Genomic DNA, 26,538 nt, shown 5'->3' with positions numbered 1-26,538 from the left:
ACCTGGCGCCGGAGATGTTAGGGAGGCTGAGGGTTCAGGGCAGCTGGGGCCCGGCCCGGGGACCCTCCTAACTTGCTTCTCCTGCCCAAGTACTTCCTCGGGCCCCTCGTCCCATCCTCCCGCATCAGGCATCAGACCTGAGCCTGCAGGCCCCCAGCCCTCCTCCTGCTCCCCCCTCGCCTGCCCCCCCCCATGCAATCCCTGTAGACTCCGAGGGTCCAGCTGTGCGAGACCCGCCAGGGACGGTGCCGCGCCGGAGGGCAGCCACGGAGGCAGGAAGGGGGAATGGGCTTTCCTAGAAGGGTCAGGGAGCCGCCTGGTCTGGCCCTGGGAAGCAGGGGAAGCAGGGGAGAGAGAAGAGGGACGAGGGGGGAGGAGTCAGGAAGGGGAGGGAGCAGGGAGGAGCAGGAGGGGGAGGAGAGATCAGGGAGGAGGGGAGAGGAGGGAGGGAGGAGGAGAGAGACGAGGGAGGGGGAGGAGTCAGGAAGGGGGGTGGAGGGAGGAGGAGGAGAGAGGAGGAGGAGTCATAAGAGGGAAGGATGAGGGGGAGGAGAGAGAGGAGGGGGAGGAGTCAGGAGGGGAAGAGAGACGGGGAGGGAGGAGGAGGAGAGGGAGGAGACGGAGGGAGGAGGGGAGAGGAAGGAGGGAGGAGACGGAGGGAGGGGGAGGAGTCAGGAAGGGGAGGGAAGAGGAAGGAGGAGAGAGAGGAGGGAGAGGAGAAAGAGGGGGAGGAGTCAGGAGGGGAGGGTGGAGGGAGGAGGAGGAGAGAGGAGGGGGAGGAGTCATAAGGGGGGAGGAGTCAGGAGGGGAAGAGAAAGACTGGGAGGGAGGAGGACAGGGAGGAGACAGACGGAGGGAGGAGGCCAGAGCCGGAGGGAGGGGGAGGAGTCAGGAGGGAAGAGGCGAAGAAGCCGGAGAGGGAGGAGGAGGAGGGGAGGAGCTCCGGCCCGCGGCGCGCCGGGACGCATGGCCTCGGGGTCGGGGTCGGGGTCGGGGTCGGGGTCGGGGTCGGGGTCGGCGGCGGCGCTGCTGCGGTTCCTGCGGCAGGTGGGGCAGCTCAAGGTGAGCGGCGGGCCGGGGGCGCGGGGGGCTCCAGCCCGCGGAGGCTGCACCCCTCCCCCCCTCCCCCCCTCCCGGGCCTGCGGGCCTCCCCCTCCCTGCCGGGCCGGGGCGGCGCGGGGTCCGGGTGTCGGGGCGAGCCCGGGCGGGGGTGGGGTTGGGGTGCCCCGAGGCGCCCCCTCCGCCCGCAGCCGCGCCGCAGCCCGCGGGGGGCAGCAGGAGCCCCAGAAAGGCTCCTCTCCTCTGCGCTTCCAAGTCTGCAAGCCTGTGGCTCCTTAGGTTCGCAGCTTTCCCCACAGGCCCCGTTCGTTCTGCCTCTTTAAATGCAAGAAGTCCCAACTCTTGGAGTTCCGAGAAACGCAGTACTTTACAGTTTTATTTTTAATGTCTGAAGAACTCCTGTATGGCCCATAATTCCCATCCCAGTAACACGGAGTAACAGGACTGCTGGACTCTTGCAGTGTTTACATGTGAATTATTTCTCCCTCTCCTCTTTCTCTTTTTGTATTTTGTATTTTTATTTTTACTCACCCCCCCCCCCTCTTTCTCCTTCTCTGACCCCACTGGCTTATTTGATTCCAGATGTGGACCATTCGGTTGGTGAGGCCTCCTGTAATACTTTCTGAAACCGTCACGCTACTTCTGTACCCTACTCCGTAGATTTCTCTCGAAGAGCACAGCAGACACGTTAAATATTTATTTTTATCAACTTTTTTCTCTTCTTTTCATCAGAGAGTCCCCCGGACGGGCTGGGTATACAGAAGCGTCGAGAGGCCGGAGAGTGTATCGGATCACATGTACCGAATGGCAGTTATGGCTCTGGTGACCAAAGATGAACACCTTAACAAGGACAGGTAAGCTGCCGTGGACGCTGACACCTGTTAGGACTGCAGGTCTGTGGGTTCGGCACCGCTTCTGGTGACCGAGGCCTGTATCTAATTCTCGGAGGTTACTTAGAGAAAATAAATGAGAGACTATTTGCGGCGACCCATACAGGTTCAGGGGGTAGGAAGGGGAATTAAATGTGTTGATTGCTTCAGTTATAAACTACATTCTGGTTTTCTTTTGGCAAGTGATAAAGCCTGCCTTGGTCTCCAGCAGACCTAAGTGTGATATTAGGATTTCCAGGCCCGAGAGTGAGTGTGGTAAGTCTCAAATCCTGTCATTGTGTTAGTACATTCTGTGCCTTAGTCTAGCCCCTTTCATGAACACTATCACCTGTTTGTGAGGTGATTTTTCGGAAGGGTATGTGCAAGACGTAGCTGAGAAAGAGGTATCTCCTTTTAAAGTCAACAAGTGTTTAAAAGGTTTTGTGAGCACAGGACAAAGTTTCCTAGCAACATAGGACAGTAGGTAAATCTCCCATGAAGGACACAGGTCCCAACTGGCTTCTATAAAAAAGCACAGAAGAAGTTATATTCAAAAGATGGCAAGGTTGGAGCACCTGGCTGGCTCTGTCGGTTGAGCATGTGGCTCTTGACCTTGGGGCCATGAGTTCGAGCCCCACATTGCCTTTGGGGATTACTTTTTAAAAAAAAAATTAAGAGTTTAAGAAAAGGGTTTAGTAGAAGAGAGCAGGTGTCCTTGGCTGATCTTCATAGAGAGAGTGGAATCTCAGGTGAGCTCTGAAGAGTTGACTTGGTAAAGGAGAGGGCACAGAGTGCAGAGAGGAGGGTATAGCCACCAAAGCCCTGGTGGTAGGAAATTAAGGCTATGTTTTGGAAACGATACGTCATAAATCGTCAGTTTGATGGTAGCGAAGGTTCATTAGAGTTGAGGAGCCCTGTTACTCTGTAGATGGTGTGGAAGTGGGATTTTTGGCAAAAAGTACAAGACGAATGTGGTGTCAGATAGAGATAACGAACCTGAGAGTAGCTGGAGGTTTGAACTGGATGACAGAGACAGGCTGAGGATGAGACAGTCTTGTGAACTGCCTACGACATAGTGGACACGTGAAACAGACTGGCCCTCGGGGGCATTTATATCATGACCTGCCTTTGTTACTTTGACAGTGATTATCCTCATCATTAATCATTATCACCGGTAACTATAGGCATTTGCTTATTGATCAACATGGTGCCAGGAACACACATTATCAAACTGAGTTTTTATGCCAACCGTATGACGTATTACTGTTCCTTTTTTTAAAAAAAAAATATTTCGTTTATTTATTCATGAGAGACACAAAGAGAGGCAGAGACACAGGCAGAGGAAGGAGAAGCAAGCTCCATGCAAGGAGCCCCATGTGGGACTTGATCCCGGGACCCCGGGATCACACCCTGAGCCAAAGGCAGACGCTCAACTCAACCGCTGAGCCACCTGGTGTCCCCTACTATTCCTTTTTTACAGCTGATAAAATGAAGGCTGACAGATTGGAGCCTTGAAAGAAATTAAGTAGCTTGGCAAAGATCACACAGTGTATGAGTGGTTGCTGGGTTTGGAACCACAACTGCCCTAGTGCACGCATCTCTCTGTGAGGAGCCTCATGTTGACATCTGGCTAGCATACTGGGGAAATGATTGTTTCTGAATTTTGTATCAGGAAGTAAATGCTATGACCAGATCCTCTCCTCCTGGCTTTGTCATCTGAAGTCATCAACCTTTTAAAGTGATATTTGAAAAACTGGACATTAAAAAAAAAAAAAAATGCATGCTAACCGTTTCTCCTGCATTCATGTATTACGGTGTTGAATATTAACGAGCAGTTTCAAATCGGAGCTGTTGTGGGCGAGGGGGATAGAGTTACTCTAGAAAGTACTGCATTAAAACACCCCGTGAGGATGGAGGGGGAAAGGAAATTGCAGCTTCACAGGTAAAGGAGAAGGTCCTGGCAGTGAATCTAACCCTGTGTGGTCGTTCACCATTTCTCGCCTGGCCAGATGTGTACGCCTAGCCCTGGTTCATGATATGGCAGAGAGCATCGTTGGGGACATAGCACCAGCGGATAACATCCCCAAGGAAGAAAAGCATAGGCGAGAAGAGGTCAGTGCTGTTTGCTCCGCAGGGGACCACCAGAGGGACCCGTTGGTGACGCAGAGCTGTTGATTAGACCTGATGCAAAACTGTTGACAGAGTTTTGATAGTGACTCAGAAAGGGGAAATCAGGGGAGGATATTTGTAGGGTTTGAGGGCCTGGGCTGGAGAACGTTCAGATGGATCTCGTGGGACAGGCAGCTGGTTAGGTGGCGCAGAGGTCAGGACAAAAGAGCCTCGGAGTGGACCGGTAGGACTGGTGAGGCGGAGTCACCCCAGGGTGTTGAGGAATCCGTTGTTGGTGCTTACTCTCTTCTGGGTGGCTTACAGCCTTGGCTTCTAGAAGCAGGGATTTCCAGAAGTGAGCAGAGCACTGGTGTGGGTTGTTCTCAACCTTGTTTAACACAAGATCAGGAAACTACGCCTGCTGCCTGCCTCGTGGGACACCGGGTCAGGAAGCTGCTGGCTGCTGTTCTCGTGCATACGGACATGGATAGTATGGCTTTCATTAGCACGAGGGCAGTTGCAAGAACTTGAAAGAATTCTCCAGGCTGGCTGAGCTCTTTGGAGGAAAGTTCTGCAAATCCCAAATATAATAATTATTATAGTTACTTGTGAGTTTCCAATTAGTCCTTTAGCGTATTGGTTAGAAGAAAAACATTTGTAATAGTAGGAAATGAACATCAAAAAAAAAAAGTAAATCAGCATCAGTTTGGGCTCTAAATCCAGAGCCCAGGGCCAACGAGGAAGACATATTTGACACAGAAGTTGGAAAATCCAAGAAGGTGTTTTGTTTTTGTTTTGCTTTTTTTTTAAATGTTGAATAGCTGCTTCTCAATTGAGGGATTATTGCAAGGTACTTTTATTATAGGACATTGGTCCTAAATTGCTAAGTGGCTGGATCCTTCATCAAAATGGTTTAACAGGGAAGGTGGGCTTGAATAGCTGTTCTCAGAGCTGGGGGAGACGGCCGTTCCGTAGGCAGCAGGACTTTTATCCCTCCAGAGACGAGAAGATGCACGAGGAACACCACTTTAGGAATTCTGACATTATGGGAACAAGGGAAACGGTGTAAGGAGTGTGTTCTTCCTGCCAATGTACAGACCCAGAATACAGGCTCCGCATCACGACAGCCGGTAAAAGGGAGAAAGCTGAGGAAATGCTTCTCTGTAGGAGTCTAGACTCTTGGTGAATAAAGAGGCCCTAGACCGATTGGCAGAATGAATGCAAGACCCAGTTAGTTCAAGATCCTGAGTGGCAGGAAGAATTAGCCCCGGCCCAGAGGGTGTTGAGTGGCGCCCCGAGGTAGAAGAAAGGGATGAGGACAAAACTCCCTAATCATACAGCTCATTTCAGGATGCGTGATGGTTTTTTTCAAGGATAAATCTGGACTTTGTGGAGAAGACGTGGTGCAGTGAAGTACCAGAGGGTCCTTGGAGACCGTAAAGTGACACACAGAGTGAGAAGACCAACTGGCCCCATGAAGGCTCATAATGAATTTGAGGCTTCCTCTACAGAGGAGCAAGTCAGAGCCTTTTGGGAAAAAAAAAAAAAAAAAAAAGGAGAGAGTCCGTGGGCAGGCTCCTCAGCCTGTGAAGATGAGGGGAGACTGGCTACTGTCTGGACAGGAGTGAGGCCTGGCCAGTGACACCTCACGGAGGGGCCTGGTGGGGCCCCGGACAGAGGGACCCACCATCCTGGCAGTGATGAGAACTTCTCGGGCCTCCTCGTACCTCCTGGGTGTCCCGGGGGACTTGGTGGGACAGGGGAAGCATCGTGAGGACTCGCGCAGGTTCCAAGACAGGAAACCAAAGGCCTGAAAGAGTGTTGATACCCCCCTTGCCTCTTCCTGCCACGTGTTAGGGTTTGGGAACAGAGAGAAAGGTCTGGAAGGTGAACAACTCTTTATGCAGGCGGCGTTTGTGAGCTAGACTTGGAGGTCTGAACTGTGCAGTAAGATAATTAAGTGAGGGTTCCTTGGCTCAAGGCTGATTGTCGGGGAGGAGAGGAGGTAGCGAGAGCAAAGGGAAACGAGGGCCTGGCAGAGAGAATTTAGGGCCAAAGCACTACTGTTGTCTGATCCTCATCCTAAGCAAGAAAAGACAGACTTTTATGTTATAACCCGAGCTGGCGATTGACGCCTCGTGGGGAGCGTCAGGGCCCCGAGGCCGGGCTGCAGCAGCAGCAGGTCATGTGCGTGGAGGCAGGATCGCGGACGGTGTGTGTCTGCGGGGTGCGAGTTGCCTGAAGGTCGCTGAAGGACCATGAGGTTAAAAGGAGAAGAACCCAGCTTTTATTGGGGGAGTGAATGTGGTAAAATAGGGAAACTGAAAAAGGTAGCGGACGATGAGTAGAGTGTAGATGAGGGGCCCCAGGGCATGAGCTCCGGATCGGTCACCTCTTTGATCCTCACGCCAGCCCTTCCAGGGAGATGCCATCATTGACCCCATTTTACAGAAGTGAAGCCCGAAGGCCACAAGGCCATGTAACTTGCTCAGGGTCCGACCCCCAGTCCTCGGTGGGTCGGGCCTCAGACACCACGGGACCCAGGTGTGCAGAGAGGTCCCATACTGCTCGGCCTCAGGAGAGGGTGCGGGATGCCTTCTGGGTGCCTCCTGCCTGCACAAAACCGCCCCAGGACGTTGGCTGAGGCAGACCCAGCTCAGGACTTGGGGCAGATTGTCCACGTGCTGGCAGCGAGGAACGTGAGCACCCTGGGTCCCTGTGGACAAGGCGAGAAACCCCACAGAGAGGAAGAGGCCGGGGCAGGGCTCTCTGCCCGGAGGGCAGCCGTGGACCCCGGGATTTGGCAAAGTCGTTTTCTGACGGTTCGTGTAAAACACGTAGGCACGGTTGTGCAGCGTGTCTTGCCAAACAGAATCTCGAAACGTCGACTACCTAACAGGTCTCGAAAGGCCATCTGATCCTATCAAACCAAAGGCGGCAAAAAGAGTATAGATCCAGAAAATCCATGTCGGGTTTTTAAGAAGAGACCAACAACATACTCCTTACCTGTTCTTTTTAAAGGACGTGATGGTTTTTCATCAACAGGCGCTTTGCCCGTAAGTCATAATCCGGTGTGATCCCCAAAAAGTTGATTTCAGCCGCACACTACCTTTGTAGAAATAGAGTATCTGGCACGATGGGTGGCGGGTCCGTTCCCTGCTCGGTGGTCAGGCCAGGCGCCAGTCACTGTGTTCGGTGCCCGGTGCGACACCCAAAAGGAATAAAGTCACCCCAGCGTGGAGATTTTCATATACCTGCGAATACACATTAGTTCATTCTTTTCAAACAAAAGCAACAGACAGATGCTTGTCTCTGGAATAACGTCGGGAAAGACAATCCGTTTGTAAAGACATCTTTAACTTTTGGAAGTGCAAGGATTTTCTCGAAGTGTTTGACCGCCATTGATGAAAAGGAAACCGGGGAGGACGCAGACACCAAACACGGCCCGTCTGACACCACTGCGGGCGGTCTGGAGCCACAGGCCGCCCGGGCTGTGACTGCACTTAGGAGGGCAGCCTGGTGACACTGGCCATTGCGGTTTGCTCTGAAGTGGCTGGTGACATTTTCCCCCCTAACGTCTGCTAGACAAATCATGCAGATGGCCCGCGGGTGGCGGCTGTGAGCTGTGTGGCCGCAGAGATCCTGGCCCAGTGGGTCCACTGCCCACCGACTGGCCACGGGGCCTGCGTGTGCAGGAGAGGGCGGGAGGCCAGGCAGGGCGAGCGGATGACGCGCACCTGTTTTCAGCTCCTTGGGGAAAGGCCTGCGAGCTCTGCCTGACGCCCATTGGGGTCCCCCCGCCGGGACATGCAAGGTGCGAGGTGCCCACCCCGGGACGTGTGAGGTGCGAGGTGCGAGGTCCTCACCCCGGGACGTGTGAGGTGCGAGGTCCTCACCCCCCAGACGTGTGAGGTGCGAGGTCCCCACCCCGGGACGTGCGAGGTGCGAGGTGCGAGGTCCTCACCCCGGGACATGCGAGGTGCGAGGTCCCTACCCCAGGATGTGCGAGGTGCGAGGTCCCCATCCCCAGACGTGCGAGGTGCGAGGTCCCCACCCCGGGATATGCGAGGTGTGAGGTCCCCACCCCGGGACGTGCAAGGTCCCTACCCTGGGATGTGCGAGGTGGGAGGTCCCCACCCCCAGACGTGCGAGGTGTGAGGTCCCCACTCCGGGACGTGCAAGGTGCAAGGTGCGAGGTCCTCACCCCAGGACGTGTGAGGTGCAAGGTCCCTACCCCGGGATGTGCGAGGTGCGAGGTCCCCACCCTGGGAAGTGCAAGGTGCGAGGTCCCCACCCCTGGACAAGTCTGCAGAGGGAGGGCGAGGGACGGCTTACATATGCCCTGGGTGGTGCGGCCCCTGCCCCTGTCCCGCCCACTGCCCTTGCCCCTCCGCTGCCCTTCCCCCTTGTCCTGCCCCTGCCCCTTCCCTGCCCTTCCCCCTCCCCATGCTCCTTCTCTCCCGTGCCCTCCCCCTTCCCCCGCCCGCTCCCCCTGTCCCTGCCCTGCTCCGTCCCTGCCCCATCCCCTCCCCTTGTCCTGTCCCTCCCCTCCTTCTCCTCCTGCCCGCCCTTCCCCTCCCCCTCCTCCTGTCCCTGCCCCACCCCCTGTCCCTTTGCCTCCCCTGCCCCTCTCCCTCCCCTGCCCTTCCCCCGCCCCATCCCCTTGCACCTGGCCTGCCCCTCCCCCTGCCCGCCCCCTCCCCCTCCCCTGTCCCTGCCTCGTCCCTGCCCCATCCCCTCCCCCTGTCCCTGCCCCACCCCTGCCCCATCCCCTCCCCCTGTCCCTCTCCTCCCCCTCCCCTGCCCCTCTCCCTGCCCCTCTCCCTGCCCCGCCCTCCCCCTGCCCCTGCCCGCCTGTGCATCCTCAGCCCACCGGAGACTCAGGCCGGCCCTGTCCGTCCGTAGGCCAGTAAGCGCCCTGCGCTCCGTGCTTCGTGTCCCGCGGCAGAACGTTGACAGTAGGAAGCGAGGGCGACGGTGTGCAGAGCGTTCCCGAGCTTTGCCACGCGGGTGGCGCCTCTGCCCCGCTCAGGCCCCCTGGGCCTCCGCGTGTCTGTGTTGGAAATGCACGGGGCCCCTGTGGTCCTCCCGCCAGACGCCGACCCCCGCCTCGCTCCCGTCGCCTGCGATGGGCGCCCAGCCCCCCGGAGCCGGGTGGGTGGCTGGTGGCCGGGATCCGGGATCTGGGTGGGTGGCCAGGGTCCTGGCGGGAGGCCGGGGTCCGGGTGGGTGGCCGGGGTCCTGGCGGGAGGCCGGGGTCCTGGCGGGTGGCCGGGGTCTGGGGTCCGGGGCCCGGCGTGCCGCAGGCCGCAGGGTGGACGCTGGGCGAAGCGCTGGGGCCTGACACTGACTCCCTCACCTGCGCCCACCGCCGCCTTGGGAGCCGCGAGCTGGTCGGGCACTCAGCTGCCCTTTGGGGGGGGTGTCGGGCACTCAGCTGCCGTTTGTAAGCGGTTGAGCCCCATTTCTCGCCTTCTTAGGGGGGCTGTTAACGAGGTAAATGTGCTCATGATCCCAAGAACTGTTTGCTATTCCAGGAGGCCATGAAGCAGCTAAGCCAGCTCCTCCCCGAGGATCTCAGGAAGGAACTTTATGAACTTTGGGAAGTAAGTATGTGGGACGCGTGGCTTTTTGACCTTTTTGTGTTGTGATTGACTGTACATGGCGCACCAAGGTTTCGGGTGGCCTAGGGCACCCTGACGGGCAGTCCCCAGCTTAGTCGGTTCCCCTGGGTGTCTGTTTCTCGCCTCCTGGCTGCCGCAGGAATTGCTCATGGCTAAAAGAAAATTTTCTCCCTCCTAATGTCCCCATTTCCCCGGACACCACAGTGCCTGGCACAGATCTGGACTCCACAGCCCCCTGGATTTCCTGTCGCTTTGCTGTTACCCGCCCCCACCCCCCCAGCTCTCCTGCCCACCCCACACCCACCCACCCATTTCTGGTCCTTGGGAAGAACGTGGGCCCTCACCATGCCCTGGCTTGGACCTTGGGCGTATTCCCCTCTCCGAGTCTGTTGTCCACCTAGGAAAGTCTGAAGACTTGTTTGGAGTCGAGTTGGGGCCAGGTGAAGTGCGGCCGTGATGCCAGGCCAGAGCCTGGGCCCTGTGGGTGCTCCCTCCCTTCCCAGTGCTGCACAGCAGACCAGGAGGCCACTTGGCTGGATGGAAAGGGCAGAAGAGTGGAGAGAGCAAAGAAAGCCATTGTGCCCCCACTGCTCTCCCTTCCCCTGCGGTCCACTCTGGCCCTCGTTCGCTTGAGCCCCCAGACCCTGCTCCCTAGCCTCGAAGATCTTCACCTCACACGCTTACTTTCCAGGGTTCCCTCCCATCCCTACTCCCCCGTGCTGCCTTCCAATGCTGATCCTCCTCCTTTCCTTCCAAGTCTTCAGGTCCCCCCACCACCCAGCCTTGCTCTCCCCTGAGCCTCAGAGCCTCCAGAGTTCCCTTCCCACTGCCTGGCATGCTGGGTCAGGCCTTCCCTTGACTTGGGAAGACCCAGGGCCAGGTAGGGAAGTGTCGGGGTCGACCCCTGAATGCACGTTTCTCCTGAGATGGCCTGTTTACCCAGTGGCCGGATTCTGTGGTGTGCTGTGCTTTCTGGGGCGTCGCTGGGTTCGGGGATGGAAGAAGCGTCCTTCCCTCGGGAGGCAGTAGGAGGCTGTGATGCAGGGAGCAGGCCTTGCTGCCAGACAGACCTGGATGTGAATCCCACCTCCCTTGGGTCAGGTACCTGGCTCTAGTTGGCTTGTTGCTCCCAGAACATGAGAATAATAAGCTCCACAGGCCCTTAGCCACAGTTAGGGAGTCTGCGAAGTTCAGGGAGTCAGTTTAAACAAAACAAAACAAAAACACCTGCTCTAACTTGACGACACACAGCAGGATCTTACCGGAGTCCACAGGAGGCTGTTCAGGCTGTCCCCCACTCTGACCTGTCCCTCGTGGTGTAAAAATCAATATGCTTTGATGTTAGAAATATTCATCTGTTCGGCAGCTGAGTCTGCCCTAGGCCCCACTAGGACTTCTCCGTAATACGTACTCTACATACCATATTATTTTCCTAAATTAAAAAGATGCTGAAAACTGAAACAGGGTTTAAGGTAAAGTATCATGAGCCGTTAATGCCTGCCTGGCCGAATAATTGTGATAATTAAATTTGGCAAAATATGCCTGGTGTCTAGCTGGAGCCTGGCTCAGGTGGTTTCTGTTACCAGGTATAACACGGTTGCTTCAGGGACAAGAGCCCCTTGTGCCAAAGAATGTACTTTCAAGGGAACTTCTGGAACACGGTGAATTGAGGAATAATGGAGTGGAGTTGGGTTGCACGCCGTACATTGAAAGAAAAAAAAAGTCCCTGAGTTTACGAAACTAATCTCATGTCTTTAAGGAGGGACTTGCGTAATTCGAAAACCTTTTATAAGAATTGGTTCCCTTGTGTTGCCGAATTATCGTAAACACGGTGGCATTATCTCTTACATTATTTTCTCACTTAGCCACCAACAACCGGCTAAAAAAAGCTTACTGCAAAATCTACTTTACAAAAATTAATTGATTTGAAATTCACTGTAAAATCTTCTCTGATTTCATTAACTAGCTTCCAAGTGAAAACATTACAGAAAGACTTTGGATTTGGGAAAAAAACAAAAAACGAACAAACCATAAAATACAGAGCACGAAGAGACTCAATAACCCCAAAACGAGTGACAGTTTTATGATCTTGTAAAAGTCCAAGATCTCAGGACAGGTGCACAGCTGGCCGCCTTGGTATGCGACTGTCCTTGAGAATTGTTGCTGCCTGGCGGCCTAGAGCTTAATTAAAAGAAGAGAGCAAGGAATCAAATTGCTTTGTTGGTGATCCTGTGGGATGTTGCTTGGTGCCCAGGAGGAAAACTGTGAGCTTCTTTACTCTCTGACACGAACGTCATCTTTGCACGCTCCGGAAGGGTTGGGAGCTCCTGTTCCTATGAAGAGCCCGAGGGCGCAGATGAATGTACATATAAGCAGCAGCGCATTTTTCAGACATAAGTATAGAAATTGATTCGCAGAGAATAGTATGCTTGGCTCTTAAACGCCTTTACCAGCACGTACACCCCTATGAACGCAGTAGCTGCTTCAGGTCAAGAGGTAAGGTCACCAGGGCCCCAGAGGCACAGACTGAGCACTTATTTAAGTCTCCGTATGAGTATGGACGTGTGCCCATGCTGGTGGGCACGAGTGTATATAAGTTTATTTAGATATTTGAAAAAAAATGTACATCCCTAATATTGAGTATTATTTTGTAAAGAGAGTGTTAGACATTAGACTTGCCCCTAATTTCTTTGACCATTTCTCCCCGTCCTGTGCTTATTAAAGACTCTATTTCAAGAACGAGAGTGTCACTCTCCACAATACATGTTTTTTCAGAGCCCACAGTATCTTCTGACACAAAGGCCTAGCTTTGGGCGGTTCTCAGAAGATAGTCCCCTCCCCTCCTCTCTTTCTAGTGTGGATTGAATTGTGTCCCCCTAAAATTCACATTGTACCTCCCAATAAGACCTCATTTGGAGATAGGATTTTTTTTTCTTGCTCCATTCCATAGTTTATTCTCAATATTTAGTAAAATATAATACACAATTAGGCAATAAATACTTGTTGCATGAATTGACAGGACTTCTTTATGGGTACTGTGAAGGAGGTTTCTTTTTTTTAATCATTATATTTCAGACTTTGTTCATCTTGAAATATATCCTTTTTTAAATTCTTTTTTAAATTCTTTAAATTTTTAATTTTTTAAAATTCTTTTAATTTTTTTAATTCTTTTAATTTTTATTTTTTATTTTTTGGAAATATATCATTTCACGTCTTCTCTAAATAGGAAATGGTAACTGCAGAGAGTTTTTCTTTTTGAGATAGGATCAAAAAATTTGGGGGGGAGATAGGATTTACACAGAGGTAACCACTTCAAAAGGGGATCATTAGGGTGGGTCCTAATCCAGTATGACTAGTGTCCTTATAAAAAGGGGAAGTCGGAGGGATGCCTGGGTGGCTCAGCAGTTGGGTGCCTACCTTTGGCTCAGGTCGTGACCCTGGAATCTTTGGATCGAGTCCCGCATCGGGCTCCCTACATGCCTGCATCTCTGCCTCTCTCTCTGTGTCTCTCATAAAAAAATAAATAAAATCTTAAAAAAAAAAAAAAAGGAGGGGGAAGTCGGACACAGATATGTATTGGGGAGCACCATGTGAACATGAGGGAAGCCGTCTATAAGCCAAGGAAAAGGGCCTGGGGCAGATTCTTTCTCACAGCTCTTGGAAGGAACCAGTCCTGCCAACACCTTGATCTCTGACTTGTAGCCTCCAGAGTTATGAGACAATAAATTTCTGTTCCCTAAGCCCCTCTTTGTGGTTCTTTTTATAGCAGCCCCAGAAAACTAATTCTCTGTCTCTCCGTAGCTCTGTTTTCCCTCTCTCTCTGATACCTCTGGTACTATGTAGTGGCTACTTTACTGTATTCTTATCTATTTTAAAATCATTTCTGTATTCTGTCTCTTTGATTCTTTCCTGTGTCTGTTAAAATTTTGTAAATTTAAAACTGGAAGAAAACCTGTGTCCAACTCCTTTAGTTTACAGACAAGAAGACAGGGCTTAAGGAGCAGTACCTTGCCCAGGGTCTCTTAGGTGCCAGGTGACAACACCTCCCTCCTAGTTCAACATTGTCTTCATATGGTGATGTGGTGTGGTGGTTCACTGAGCAAGCATTTACCGTTTTACCATGTTTAGGACACCTCGCCGGTTACTTATTTGTAGTGAGAGACTCTTGGTGTCCTGGCACTGCTGTAACAATTTGCAGAAATTTGGATGGCTTTAGACAACAGAAATCTATTGTCTCACAGTTCTGGAGACTAGAAGTCCAAAATCAAGGTGTCGGCAGGGCCATATTCTGAAGGCTCCAGGGAAGGGTCCTTTCTTGCCTCTGCTTGGCTTCTGGTAGATGCCTCTTCGGTTTTTATTTCTGTTTATTTGTTTGTTTGTTTGTTTCTTTGTTTATGGCATCTTCTAGCTCTGGCACTCCTTTATAGACACATCGCTCCAACCTGAGCCTCTGTAGTCAGGTGGTGTTCTCCCTGGGTCTGTATCTGCACCCGGATTTTTCCTCTTATAAGGACACCAGTCATTGATTGGGTTAGGGCCCATCCTAATCCAGTATGACCTTATCTTAATCTGATTACGTCTGTAAAGACCTTATAAGATCACATTCCTGGATTCCAGGTAGACATCAAGATTTTTGGAGAACACTGTGCAACCCTGTATACAGACTCATTTTCACTTCTGCGTTTTTATAATTCATGTTCGGTGTTAGTACGTGGACTTCAATACCCAATTTCCAGGATTCACATACCCTGTTTACTGCCAGCGTGATCTTGGGCAACTTACTGAACCTCTGTGCGCCTCAATATCCTCGACTATAAAATGGCAACAGTAATAGCACACATACCTATCTTATAGGTCGAATGGCAGTCGAATTAATGCATACATGTAAAGCACTCGGAGTATTGCCTGACGCATGGTAGGCTGTATCCTTCCGGTCTCCAGTCTGTATGTTCTGCTTTGGGTTTAAGAAAATATGGTCCTTCTGTAGCCAGGAAACTTAGAATTAAGTACCAGTTACATAGAAAATGCCAGTTGATTGATTCCTAAAATGTTAATCATAGCTGTTCACTGCTATAAATAGCTGTCGGCCCCCAGGGTCATGTCTCTTTAATGCAATTAAACATCCTTGATTATAATTTATCTTTGTCATGGAAGTGCGAAATCAGATTTCAGCAAGTCAAGAGAAAACATTTTCATTTTTCTCCCGAGTATCACAGAAAGATGTTCCCCCCACCACCTGCCTTTCAGTTGAAAGAACCATCCTGGTGAGTCCCAAGGCAAAGCAGGAGCTCCCTGTGCAGAACGCCTGGCACCCCGCCTGGCCTGGGAGCCTTTCCCACACGGCAGCTTCTCTCCATGTCACCCGAAGCTCAGCCAGTTGGAGACACAGTGGGTTAAGGATGCCCTTTTAGGGGTGCCTGGGGGGCTTAGGGATGGAGCATCTGCCTTCAACTCAGGGTGTGACCCCGGGGTCCCGGGATCAAGTCCCACGTTGGGCTCCCTGCATGGAGCCTGCTTCTCCCTCTGTCTGTGTCTCTGCCTCTTTCTCTCTCTGTGTCTCATAAATAAATAAATAAAATCTTTTTTTTTTTTTTTAAAGGCACCCTTTAAAAAAGTCTCCCTACAAAGGATACTTTGTAGTTGAGGCGCAGTGTGTTACTGGGGAGTGGGTTGCAGAGCAACAGGAGGATCCTGGGTCCCGGAGGGAGAGTCCCTGGGAGGCGAGCCAGTGGAAGGTTCCAGACAGAAACTTCCTGTAAGGCTTCGTGGGGCCTACCCCTCCCCAAGGAAGAGGGAGGAGGCTTGTGGCCTCCTTGTCCCTTCCTTCCCTTTAGGGACCCAGACTTGTGTCTCTCTGCTGCTTGAACTCCCTCTTGTGTTGCTCCACAGAACCCCAGTCCCAGCCATTTCGGCCCCTTGTGTTCCCCAGTCTCAGCTGGGGGCTGCAGAGGGCTGCTGCAGGGGCCTGCTGGCCCCCCTCCTTGCTGGTCCCCCCAGGAGGGCCTAGACTTGCACCCAGGCCCGCAGCACCCCCTCAGGGGCCCCACATCTGCTGTCCCTCCCTCTCCTCACTCACCAGTTGGCCTCTCCTCCCCCAACTTTATGGCAGGTAATCTTGCCTCCTTCCATGGGAAATACAAGCGTCCAGATGGGAACTTTCTCAGCCTCTGGAAGGGTGTTTCCCTACCTTATTTTGAAATAAACGTCCCTGGATACCACATTACCCCCCTCCGTTCTCGGCCTCCCCAGGCTGACGGCCTCCCCCACTGTCCCCAAGGCCCTTGCCCTCTCTGCCCGGTGCCCCTGACACCTGTGGCTGCGCATTGGTGAAGCTCTCTCATCCCTCAGGGCTGTGACATTGTACCTTCCTGATTTTCTTTGTCCCTTTCTGGCTCTTATTTTCCATTTTTAAATTTTTATTTTTTATTTTTTAAATTTAAATTCGATTCATTCACAGAGGGCGTATTACTAGTTTCGGAGGTAGAGGTTAGTGGCTCCTCACTTGCGTGTAACGCCCGGTGCTCGTGACATCAAGTGTCTGGCTCCTCTTTCTTGAGTTTGTGCGCGGGTTCCTCTTCCTCGGCTGACTTGGTCCGAGCCCAGGTTCCCTTCCCAGGGCCTGGCCTTGGCCTTGTCCCTACGCGCTCCTCCCGGGCTTCACTGGTCACCTTCTGACGGTGCCGTGTGTTCTCCTGGGAGTCACCCCCCTGGGCTCCGGACTTAGACTCCCACAGCCTAACGGACAGCACCACCTAAATAGCCTACTCAGTAGGTTCATCGCATCCTCATTTTTTTCAACCATTTTTATTATTTTTAAAACTGTCTTATAGAAAAATAAAGCACAGGAAAGGACACCAACACCTGTGTATGGCAGGTGAGTTACCGGAAGGATAACGGCCTCGTAACTGCCATCTGGCATCAGGGTCCCTCGGCCCAGAAGCCCTTTCCCATGCCCAGGCCAAGCCCAGGCCCTCCCTTCCTCCAAAGGCAACCGCTGATGTTCACAGGCACAGCCTCACCTTCTTTATGGTTTTATCACTCAAGCGGTCGTCCAAGACATTTTAGTTCAATCCTGCCCATTTTTTTTAAAGTTTCATATACCTTTTGAATCCCCTTTATTTTCACTATTATTATTTTTAAAGATTTTATTTATTCATGAGAGACCCAGAGAGAGAGAGACAGAGACATAGGCCGAGGGAGAAGCAGGCTCCCTGCAGGAGCCTGATGTGGTACTTGATCCCAGGACCCCAGGATCACAACCTGAGCTGAAGGCAGACGCTCAACCATGGAGCCACCCAGGCGCCCCTGGAATCTCCTTTAATCCACAGTTCCTTCTCTGCTCCTGATGCCCACCCCACCTCTTTCTTTTTCTTGCAAATTATCTGTTGAAGAATCCAGACCATCTGGCTCGCAGAGTTGTCCAAAGCCTGGGTTTTGCCAGTTGCACACTCACGATGCAGGGCATGTCCCTGTGTTCTACTTTGTGCAGATTGGTGCACTGGGATCCAGAGGCTGGATCAGACTCATGTTGGATTTTTCTGGCAAAACTGTAGATGCTGTTGGATTCTTTCATCATGAGCCACAGAATGGCTGGGGTTTCTCGATGCTTAACGTCCCTTCATCCTTTCGGGCTGCACAATTGTAAAATACCCGTGTGTTTATCTCGTTTTCATTTAGTAGTTGAAGTAATTGTATTAGCAGAGGCCTCTTGGTCATCTAGTCTTTGATTGCAGCTCCTATCGGAAAGATGAGGGAATCATGCTTGACTTTGGTCGTTGCTTCCTCGATGGTGGGAATGACAGGATAGTCCAGCCTCATTCATCTCGAACACACTTCGGCCAGACGTCCCGGTTGGCCTCCTTGTGTCAGTAGGCAGCGCTACTTCAAGACCACGGTGTGCGCTCGGGGGTCCTGGCTGCTGCTGAGTTGGGTATGGTCTTTATGCTTTTTACTGGACAGAGCTGGGATAGCTAGGGTATCTGTGTACGCCTCGTGGGTTCATGGTGACATTTCCAATTCGAATATAGTACTGCACGGGGTTTACTTATTAACCTCCTTTATGGTGTGTCTTACCCTCTTCTATATTGTCCTTTCTTCCTCTCAAGGAATCCTGACTGTGTAGGCTTGGTCCTTTGCTATACACATACATGTCTCAGGATAACAATTGTGTATATGCCACCATCATCAATTCCAGGTACTGAAAACAGTCTAAAAAATTGTTTTGTCTGGGTGGCTCAGCTGGTGAAGCGTCTGCCTTCAGCTCAGGGTCCTGGGATCGAATACCGCATCACTGCATCAGGCTCCCTGCGCAGGGTGGGGGGGATCTGCTTCTCCTCCTCTCTCTACTCCTCCTCCCTGCTCGTGCTCGCTCTCTCTTTCTCTCTGCCACACTCTCTCTCTTCAAGAAATAAATCTTTTAAAAAATTGTTTTTCCTATCCTGTTTTCTTCCTGTATTTTTTTAATAGTTGTACTCTATCTAGATTGTACTTTAGATTGTCAGAACATTGAACTATTATATACTGTTTCTTATACCTCGTTGAGTCTTAGTTCTGCAAGCACCTTTGATGCTCACTCCCAGTCCTTTTGGCAGGTTTCCTGGTCGTTTGGGCTGGCTGAAACTTGTTCTCTTGTAGATTCTTCAAGAAGGGCTCACAGGAACAATATGCTCTAAGTCTTGTCTCTGTTCTCTACACTGCAAGGTCAGTACATTACTCCCGTTCTCTTTGGTCACAAAGCGTTATCGTCAAAATTTGATGATAATTTTATTTCCCTTATATGTCAGATGCTCTCTCTGCATAGGTGTCCAAAGGACTTTTTTCATAGATATGATTTTATTAGAATGTGTCTTGGTGTTGGTCCTTCTGGGTTAGTATCCTTAGCTACTTGGTGTGTGTTTTCAATATAAAAAAAAAAAAAGAAATTTTAATTTCAAGAAAATGTTTTTGAATATAGTTTTTCTTTCACTTTGGTTTCTTTTTTTTTTTCCTCCAAAACTCCAACATGTCTGTGTGTTGGTTCTTCTTTGCCTTTTTGAATATTTGTCACCTTCCCTCGGATCCTTTAAATTATCTTCATTTCTTTTTGACTTTTAAACTTTTATTTTTTATTTTTTATTTTTTTTACTTTTAAACTTTTAAACCTAACTTCCTTTTCAATTTCCATTTCTCTTAAGCTACTATTTATCATATTTAAAAGTCCCTGTGTATTTGCTTAGCCTTCACTATGAAAATGACTTTGTCTTTTATCTCTGATGTTTTTTATATGGTTCTTTCATGTCTTCCCATTTGCTTAGCATCTTATAGTTCTTTTTGAAGTAGTTTTCTTACAGATTTGGTCCTTTAAAAAAAAATAAGAATGTCTTTCTGATGTGAATCACCTGTAGAGATGTCATTTTGTTCCTTGTTCTCTTTATCTTCTGGTAGGCTTGTATGAGATCTGACCTCTGATCTTTTTTTATTGCTCATTCTGATACCTAATCAGTATTCCTGAACTTTTGGAACAAAACTTGGTTCAGATAACTTTTTTTTTTTTGAGATTTATTTGAGAGGGGAGGGGGAGAGAGTATCTTGAGCTGATTCTGCACTGAGTGTGGAACCCGACGCAGGGCGCAATCACACCACCCTGAGATCATGACCTGAGCTGAAACCAAGAGTCAGATGTTTAACCAACTGAGTCAGGCGCCCCCAGATAACTTTTTTGAATTTCACAGAGCTTCCTCATCTGTTTCGTTTTTAAATGTGGTGTTAAATTGTATGGTGGCTTGCTTTCAGAGATTTCCCTGGTTTTGTCTTCTTTCTGCACTTTTTTTTGGGGGGGGAGGTAAAGATTTTATTTTATTTATTCATGAGAGACACCGAGAGAGAGACAGAGGGAGAAGCAGGCTCTCTGGGGAACCCGATGCGGGGCTCAATCCCAGGACCCAGGGATCACACCCTGAGCTGAAGGCCACTGAGCCACCCAGGTGCCCCTCTTTCCTCACTTCTATCTGGACTTTTTCTTTTCTTCTTGTTACCTTCACCCTACTCAATTTTGGTTCCACCTCCAGCAGTTTCTCTTCCTGGGGGCCCCCTGTCCCGGCGGGGGGAGCCCCAGCAGAGCAGGTCAGGCTGGTGCACCCACCAGTGCTGGGCTTGCACCAGCAGCTAGTGCAGCACCCCTGTTGGTTGTTGGGAGGTTCTCCTAGTCTCGGATCCATCAGATGCCCTGTTGCTCCTGCTGATTGAAGCCAGGGCTTGGGGCTGGAGGCGATGCGTGGTAATGCTATGTCACATAGTTTTGTTATAAATGCTGTTCATTAGGTTTTGGTTCTATTGTCTCTTTGCTCGGTCAGTTTTGGAGGCCCCTTTCCCCCCTCTGCTCCCTCTTGAGTTATGCATGCCAGAAACAAGAATGTCATTTTCAGCTCTTTCTTTTGTTCCTGTTCACATTTTGGTTCACTTCTTCCTCCTTAGTGGTTCTCAGATCCTCCCACTTGTCACATCTTCATTGCCACGAGATGAGGCCCAGACAGATTCTCCTGGCTTCTCTGCTGCTACAGTCTCAGAGCCTGATTTCTCTCCTTCCAGTCTACTCTTTTCCACTCTGAAGGTAGAATGACCTTTCCACAGTGCAAATCTGATCATGACCCTTCTGGCCTGAAACCTTTCAGTGATGTCCAGTAGCTGCCGGAGGAGCTGAAACCCTTGATCACAAACTGCAAGGCTCGTCCTCCCCCCTTCAGCCTCTTCTCTCTCCTCTTGCTCCTGCCATTGTTTCTGCTTCCTGTCATGAGAAACCACTTGCAGTACATTCCCCAAAGATCCGTGGGGTCATCTTACTTCTAGAACCCTATTGGCCACACTGTTTTCCTGGTGCTGCCTCACTGGTGGAAAATGAAATTGGGAGATGCCTGTACCATTATTTTTTGAGGAAAAACCCAACAATTTATATTTTTAAAAGAAACATGTAATTTCACTGGAATTTGTTATACAGTGTGTGGTCATTTCCTAATGGTCTTGAAATCTTTTTTTTCTCACTTTCAATAGAGAAAAATCCTGGACTGCTATGCATAGAGTATATTCCACTTCTTTGTTGAGCAATGGACTTGAATTTATTAAATATAAATATATAATTATAAATGTGAATAAGCGTTTAAATAAAAGCAATTATTTTTAAGTGCCTTTGAAATGAAACAAAATGTATTTGGTTTCATATTGAAACGATTTCCCTGTACAATTTTCAGCTCTATCAAAATCCATATAGCTGCCTTTATAAGAATAAGGCATCTAATAAAAACCGAGAAACCTTAAGTGATTCACATCACATCCCCCTGCCAAGAAAGCATGACAGGTTCATTATCCAAACACATCTGGGGTGGAATTACAAATGAGAGCTTTGCAGGGAAGCCAGTTGGGAACACTTTGGTCTTAATAGAAAAACGATTCTATATAGTATTAATTGGGACTTGCAGTTATGTGACATGTGTCACGCTCTAAGAAGCAGCCCTCCTGTAGCTTTTTGTTTCAGGCTTGCACTGAGGGGAGAGGGACCAAAAGCAAGAGGAAAGGTAAAAAAGCTGCTCCCCATCCACGGCCTTCACCACTTCCCTGTCACCAACACGTGCGTGCACACAGGCCATTGCACGTAGAACCCACAGATCCTGGCCGTGTCCTCCAGAATCACGACCCAGGGGGACTTGGTGAAATCTTCTCTGTTTGGAAAGCAAGGACAGAGATTTCCAGTGTAAAGGGGCAGCCCAAATTCAATGAGAAGGCTAGACATTCAAAAGGACATTTAAAAAGGAAAAGGAAGCCTGGCCCTTCTGAACTAGGAGGGAAATCATTGGAGAAGCAGGAGATGAAATAGTAGCTTGAAGTTAAAAAGACATCCATGACTCAGGTGGAAGGAGTAATAATGATCCTGAAAGGAAGACAAGGTCCCAGATGGGAAGAAAAATGTCGGGAGTGTCGCTATGAACAGATGAGACTTTCGAGGCATCTGGGGGACTCCACGGAATCACCAGCTCATCCTTGCGCGGGGTGCTGATAGTAAGGGGGAGGCACAGACGAGCGTATCTCTGGAGGGTTTGCATGTGGTCGGGAGGGCTGGCCAGTACAGAATGTTCCCTTAGCTGGGACTCTGACTTCAGGACCAGAATAAGAATCTTCTGGAATGCCTGCCCTGCCGCTCTCATCATGTTGCTCTCATTGTGCCTTTACTCAGGAGTATGAGAACCAATCTAGCGCAGAAGCTAAATTCGTGAAGCAGCTGGACCAATGTGAGATGATCCTGCAGGCATCTGAGTATGAAGACGCTGAGAACAAACCTGGGAGGCTGCAGGACTTCTTTGATTCCACGGCAGGTACTCTGTGCTGTTTTCAGTAAACACCATCGTAGCTGGGCTGACCCTTAGCATGGTGGCTGATGTCGCCTTCGTGAGATCTGCTGTTGGTGCCGTCCAATGACACTTTCCCATGGAGCACCTAAGAGGGAGATGGTGGGCTTCATGGTGGGAGGCAGTCTGGTGCCTGGTGGTGAGAGCGTCACCACCCTGGGGCCTGAGCAGCGAGCCAGGTTCACGTCGACACCTGCCTGTGTGCCCTCGGGTGGCCTCCTGGCCTCTCTGGAAAACAGAAACCATAAGGCTTACCCTACTTGAGTCATAGGTGGATTTTGAGATGAGAGAGAGAGAGACAGAGAGAATGTAGATGGAAGTGCTTTACAGAAGCCAAGTCATGAAAGACGGAGGTAGAAAAATTGTAAAAGTAGAGAACCCCACACCATCGAGGCCACCATTGTCCGTATGGTGCTTCCTAGCACGCCCTGGAGCCCAGCTGGTTCTGGTTCTGCCACATACAACCCATGTAACCTCCAGCTAATGACTTGACCTCGCTCTGGGCCTTAGTTCCTGTATTTTTAAAATAAGGCTAATTCTAGGGGCGCCCGCTGGCTCCATCGGTAGAGCATGCAACTCTTGATCTCAGGGTCGTAAGTTTGAGCCCCATGTTGGGTATAGAGATTACGTTAAATTTAAAAAATCTTTTAAAAATAAGGATAACAGGCAGCCCGGGTGGCTCAGCAGTTTAGCGCCGCCTTCGGCCCAGGGCGTGATCCTGGAGACCCAGGATCGAATCCTGCATTGGGCTCCCCACATGGAGCCTGTGTCTCCCTCTGCCTGTGTCTCTGCCTCTCTCTGTGTGTATCTCTCATGAATAAATAAATACAATCTTTATTTAAAAATAAAATAAAATAAAAACAAAAATAAGGATAACTACAGAATCTACTTTATGGGGGCATTTGAAGATCCAGGGGGTTGGCTCCTGTGACGTAGCTGGAATAATACCGGGCAGTGGACCTTCGCTGTCTCCCTTCTGAGCCCCCAGAGAGCCTCCAGAGAGGCTGAGCGCGCTGCAGAGGCACGGGCTGCTGCCTGAGCACAGCTCCGTGTCTCCTGGGCCCCGGCTCCCCTGAGAGCACGGCCCGAGGGCGCCCATCTGGGACCTCTCCGGATCTTGCAGGGCCCCTGGCCCACAGGCTGTGCTTCAGAATACGATGCACATGGTTGGGAGGTTGATTCGATTTCCCTTCCCTCTTCTCCAGCCCCCTGCCTCTGCCTCAGACAAGGCCCCGGTCACTCCTGCATTGGATGGTGGTCGTTACCTCCTAACTCGGCCAGCCAGGCTCACCGTCCGTGTCTGTCCTGCGTGTCTGCAGACACAGGTCTTATCACACCTCCATCTGTTAAACTTCTCTGGCTTTCCCCTTCCTAAAAAGTAAGACCTTGACACTTTGGAGTGGCCAAAAGGCTCTGCAGTCTGCGGCCACTCGCCTCCCCGGTCTCCTTTTCTAATCCTCCCTGTCGAAATTAGGCAGGCGTTCCCTTCTAGTCGCTCAATCTGCGTTTGGTCCAGAACTTGCCATAGGGTCGTGACAGTCTGACTTGCCTTCTCCATAGCAGTGTTCCTTGTTAGGGCCCTTCCCAAAACCCCCAGTAGCTCACCCTACCCCAGAGTAAGCTGTTTGGGGGCCAAGACCAGGTTAGTCTCCTCTGTCTTTGATACAGGTGGTGCTCAGAAGTATTTGACCTCAGTTAAATAGAAGAGCATTGTGAACGAGGGAGCAGCAGACTATGGCCAGGCTGGGCTGCTGCTTGTTTGTGTAGGTACAGTTTTATTGAAAGAGCCACACTCATTCTCTGTGTGTTGTCTCTACTGCTTTTAAACCACAGCAACAGAATCGAGTAGAACTGAGTAGTTGGCAACACAGACCGCATAGGTCACAGAGCCTGAAGTATTTACTGTCTCACTCTCTGCAGAAAAGGTTTGCCAACCCATCGTAGGCACCGGCTGGGTTCCCAGATAGCATACGTCACCAATAACGTAACTATAAAGTACCAGTCATGTTTGCGTGGTGCTTTGCATTTTGACACGGTCATCTTCCACTTTGGCACACTCACAATGAAAAAGAAAAAAATGAAACGTGAAACTACTAGAAGAATCAAAAAAATGTGGGAGCCTGAAGGGTCCTCTGGTTCAAACTCCACATCTTATCGAGGAAGAAACGAGCTGAGAAAGAAGGTGATGTGCCCGCCACTGAGTTGAGATGAAAATTCACTTTACTTTCCACGGTGGTGCACGCCTCTATTAGGAAATTAATAATTGTGAGTAATGCAACTGGTGTAAGGAGTGGTTTCTTAGTCATCCCAATAACGCTTGAAGAAAAAACAAGCTTCGTTAGGGAGAGAGGAAGATGTACACTGTGACCCTCGAAGATTTATTTATTTATTTATTTATTTATTTATTTATTTATTTATTTATTTATTTTTTAATTTTTATTTATTTATGATAGTCACAGAGAGAGAGAGAGAGAAAGAGAGGCAGAGACACAGGCAGAGGGAGAAGCAGGCTCCATGCACCGGGAGCCCGACGTGGGATTCGATCCCGGGTCTCCAGGATCACGTCCTGGGCCCAAGGCAGGCGCCAAACCGCTGCGCCACCCAGGGATCCCGAAGATTTATTTTTTTAAGTAGACGGTACCCCAGCGTGGGGCTCGAACTCACGACCCCAAGATCCAGAGTTGCACGCTCTACCCACTGAGCCAGGTGACAGGCTTCTGAGGATTTTGAAGGGGACTTAAAGGCTTTAGTTTGATAACATTTTTATTTTTCTAATTCAATCACCACTTAAGGCTTTTTTTTTTTTTTTCTTTTTCTTTTTGAAACTCTGTTGTATGGAGGAACAGCATGGAGGCCAGTGTGGCTGGTGGGGGTAGAGGAGAAGAGAGGGTCATGGAGAAGTGGGCTGAGGCCCGGCGGCCAGCTCAGGAGGTTGGCCTGTGCTCTGGGCGAGATGGGGAGCCCCTGGAGAAGGTGGACCACAGGGCCAGTGTGATCTGACTTGTGTCTTGGAAGGGTCATGTGGGCTGGAAGCAGGGAGACCAGCTGGGGGCCATTGGTGTATCCTAGTGAGAAATGATAGTGCTTTGAGCCAGGATGGTAGTGGTAGAGAAAGGAAGGACTAGTCAGATTCTGGATATATCCTGAGGATGAAGGTGGACAGGATTGTGGGGGGGTGTTTATGAGAGACGTCCGAGGATTTTGGTCTGAGCACCTGTAAAACAGTGGAGTTGCCGCTAGATGGGGAGGAGGGGGAGGATGGGGGGAGTTAGGTGTCTGCAGATTCAGCCGCATGCAGCTAAGTCTGCGTCCTTGATGGGAGCCACTTTGGTAGGACGGTGGGAATAGTCGTGATAGCTTGACCTTTCCAGAACGGGGCAGAGGGCAGCCTGGAGGCAGTGGGGAGCTCGGAGGGCAGACCCAGGCCCAGGGACAAGAGCCACTGTGTGACAGGGCTGCGGGGAGAGCCGTGTCCTCAGGGTGAGCCAGACCTCAGGAGAAACAAGTGAAGGGAACGTTCAGAGGAGGCCGAGCATAGGGAGTAACTGAACAGAGTTAAACAAAGGCACTGGCAAAAAAAAACCCAAACCAGGGGAGAGATGGTGAGTTTGGTATTCCCCTGGGCCAGCTACTTTCAGCCCAAGGTGGCTCGTAGGTTGGTGGCTGCCTGGGGCAGAAATCTGGGAGCACTGAGTGGCGGGGACAGCCCGGATCCGTGGGCTGTCGTGTACAAGTGTCTGCATGAGGCACGTTTGCATCCGGGCACGGCCTAGGCCGTCTGTCTTCCCGCTAGTCTTTTTATATGTAGGTGCCTTGTCCCTCCCAACCGCAGGTGCGGAAGGGGCAGGGGCTGCGTTCAGTGCTCTGGCTGCTGTCCTCCGTGAGCGTCTGGCCCCCACTGGGAGCACTCAGGCTGCCCGGGGTGGCTTCCCCTCGCTCTGCCTCATGGGCCACTCCTTTGTCGGGCTCTCATCCCCAGTGCCCCGTGGCCCCTGGGGTCATCAGCTCTGAGTGATCCCCTCTCCGGGACCTGGAATGGTTGGACTGAGTCACGGGGTGGAGCCAAGCCTGGGATCGAGCTGGACGCACGGATGGATTTCCTTGTCAACACCTTGTTCCCTGTCTTCTTGCCTTGCAGGAAAGTTCAGTCACCCCGAGATAGTCCAGCTGGTTTCTGAACTCGAGGCAGAAAGAAACGCCAGCATAGCTGCTGCCGCCCGTGAGCCGAGTTCTTGACATGTGCTCCCTGCTGCGGCCCTCCTGCGACGGGTGTCGTGTTTTTCCCTCTCACGTGTCATGTTTTGCTGCTTTTGCTTTGATTCCCCCCAGACGTGAGTCCGTTTGTTTTCCATTGCTTGGACTCCAGCAAGAAACACAATACAGTCTGGATAATAAAAGAAGCTGCGAGCAGGATGTGGTCCTGGAAAATTCCCTGGATGAAGACTGGGGGGTAGTGGGGGGAGCTGCTTATGAACTAAATAAATACATCTTTAAAACCTTAAA

At 50.9% G+C, this 26,538-nt stretch overlaps 1 protein-coding gene across 1 annotated transcript; it reads left to right on the top strand.

Moving 5' to 3' along the window:
• Positions 1-883: 883 nt before the first annotated feature.
• Positions 884-26,538, top strand: HDDC2 (HD domain containing 2). Its single transcript, XM_077902345.1, has 6 exons — positions 884-1,062; positions 1,792-1,913; positions 3,938-4,040; positions 9,575-9,643; positions 21,864-22,002; positions 26,174-26,538. Exons 1-6 carry the CDS (start codon positions 967-969, stop codon positions 26,269-26,271), a joined length of 627 nt encoding a protein of 208 aa, XP_077758471.1. The 5' UTR covers positions 884-966; the 3' UTR covers positions 26,272-26,538.

Source organism: Canis aureus, chromosome 1 (genome assembly GCF_053574225.1).
Source record: "Canis aureus isolate CA01 chromosome 1, VMU_Caureus_v.1.0, whole genome shotgun sequence".
Classification (NCBI taxonomy): domain Eukaryota; kingdom Metazoa; phylum Chordata; class Mammalia; order Carnivora; family Canidae; genus Canis; species Canis aureus.
The sequence above is the reverse complement of the archived record's forward strand: the minus strand, read 5'-3'. Positions and strand labels throughout refer to the sequence as shown.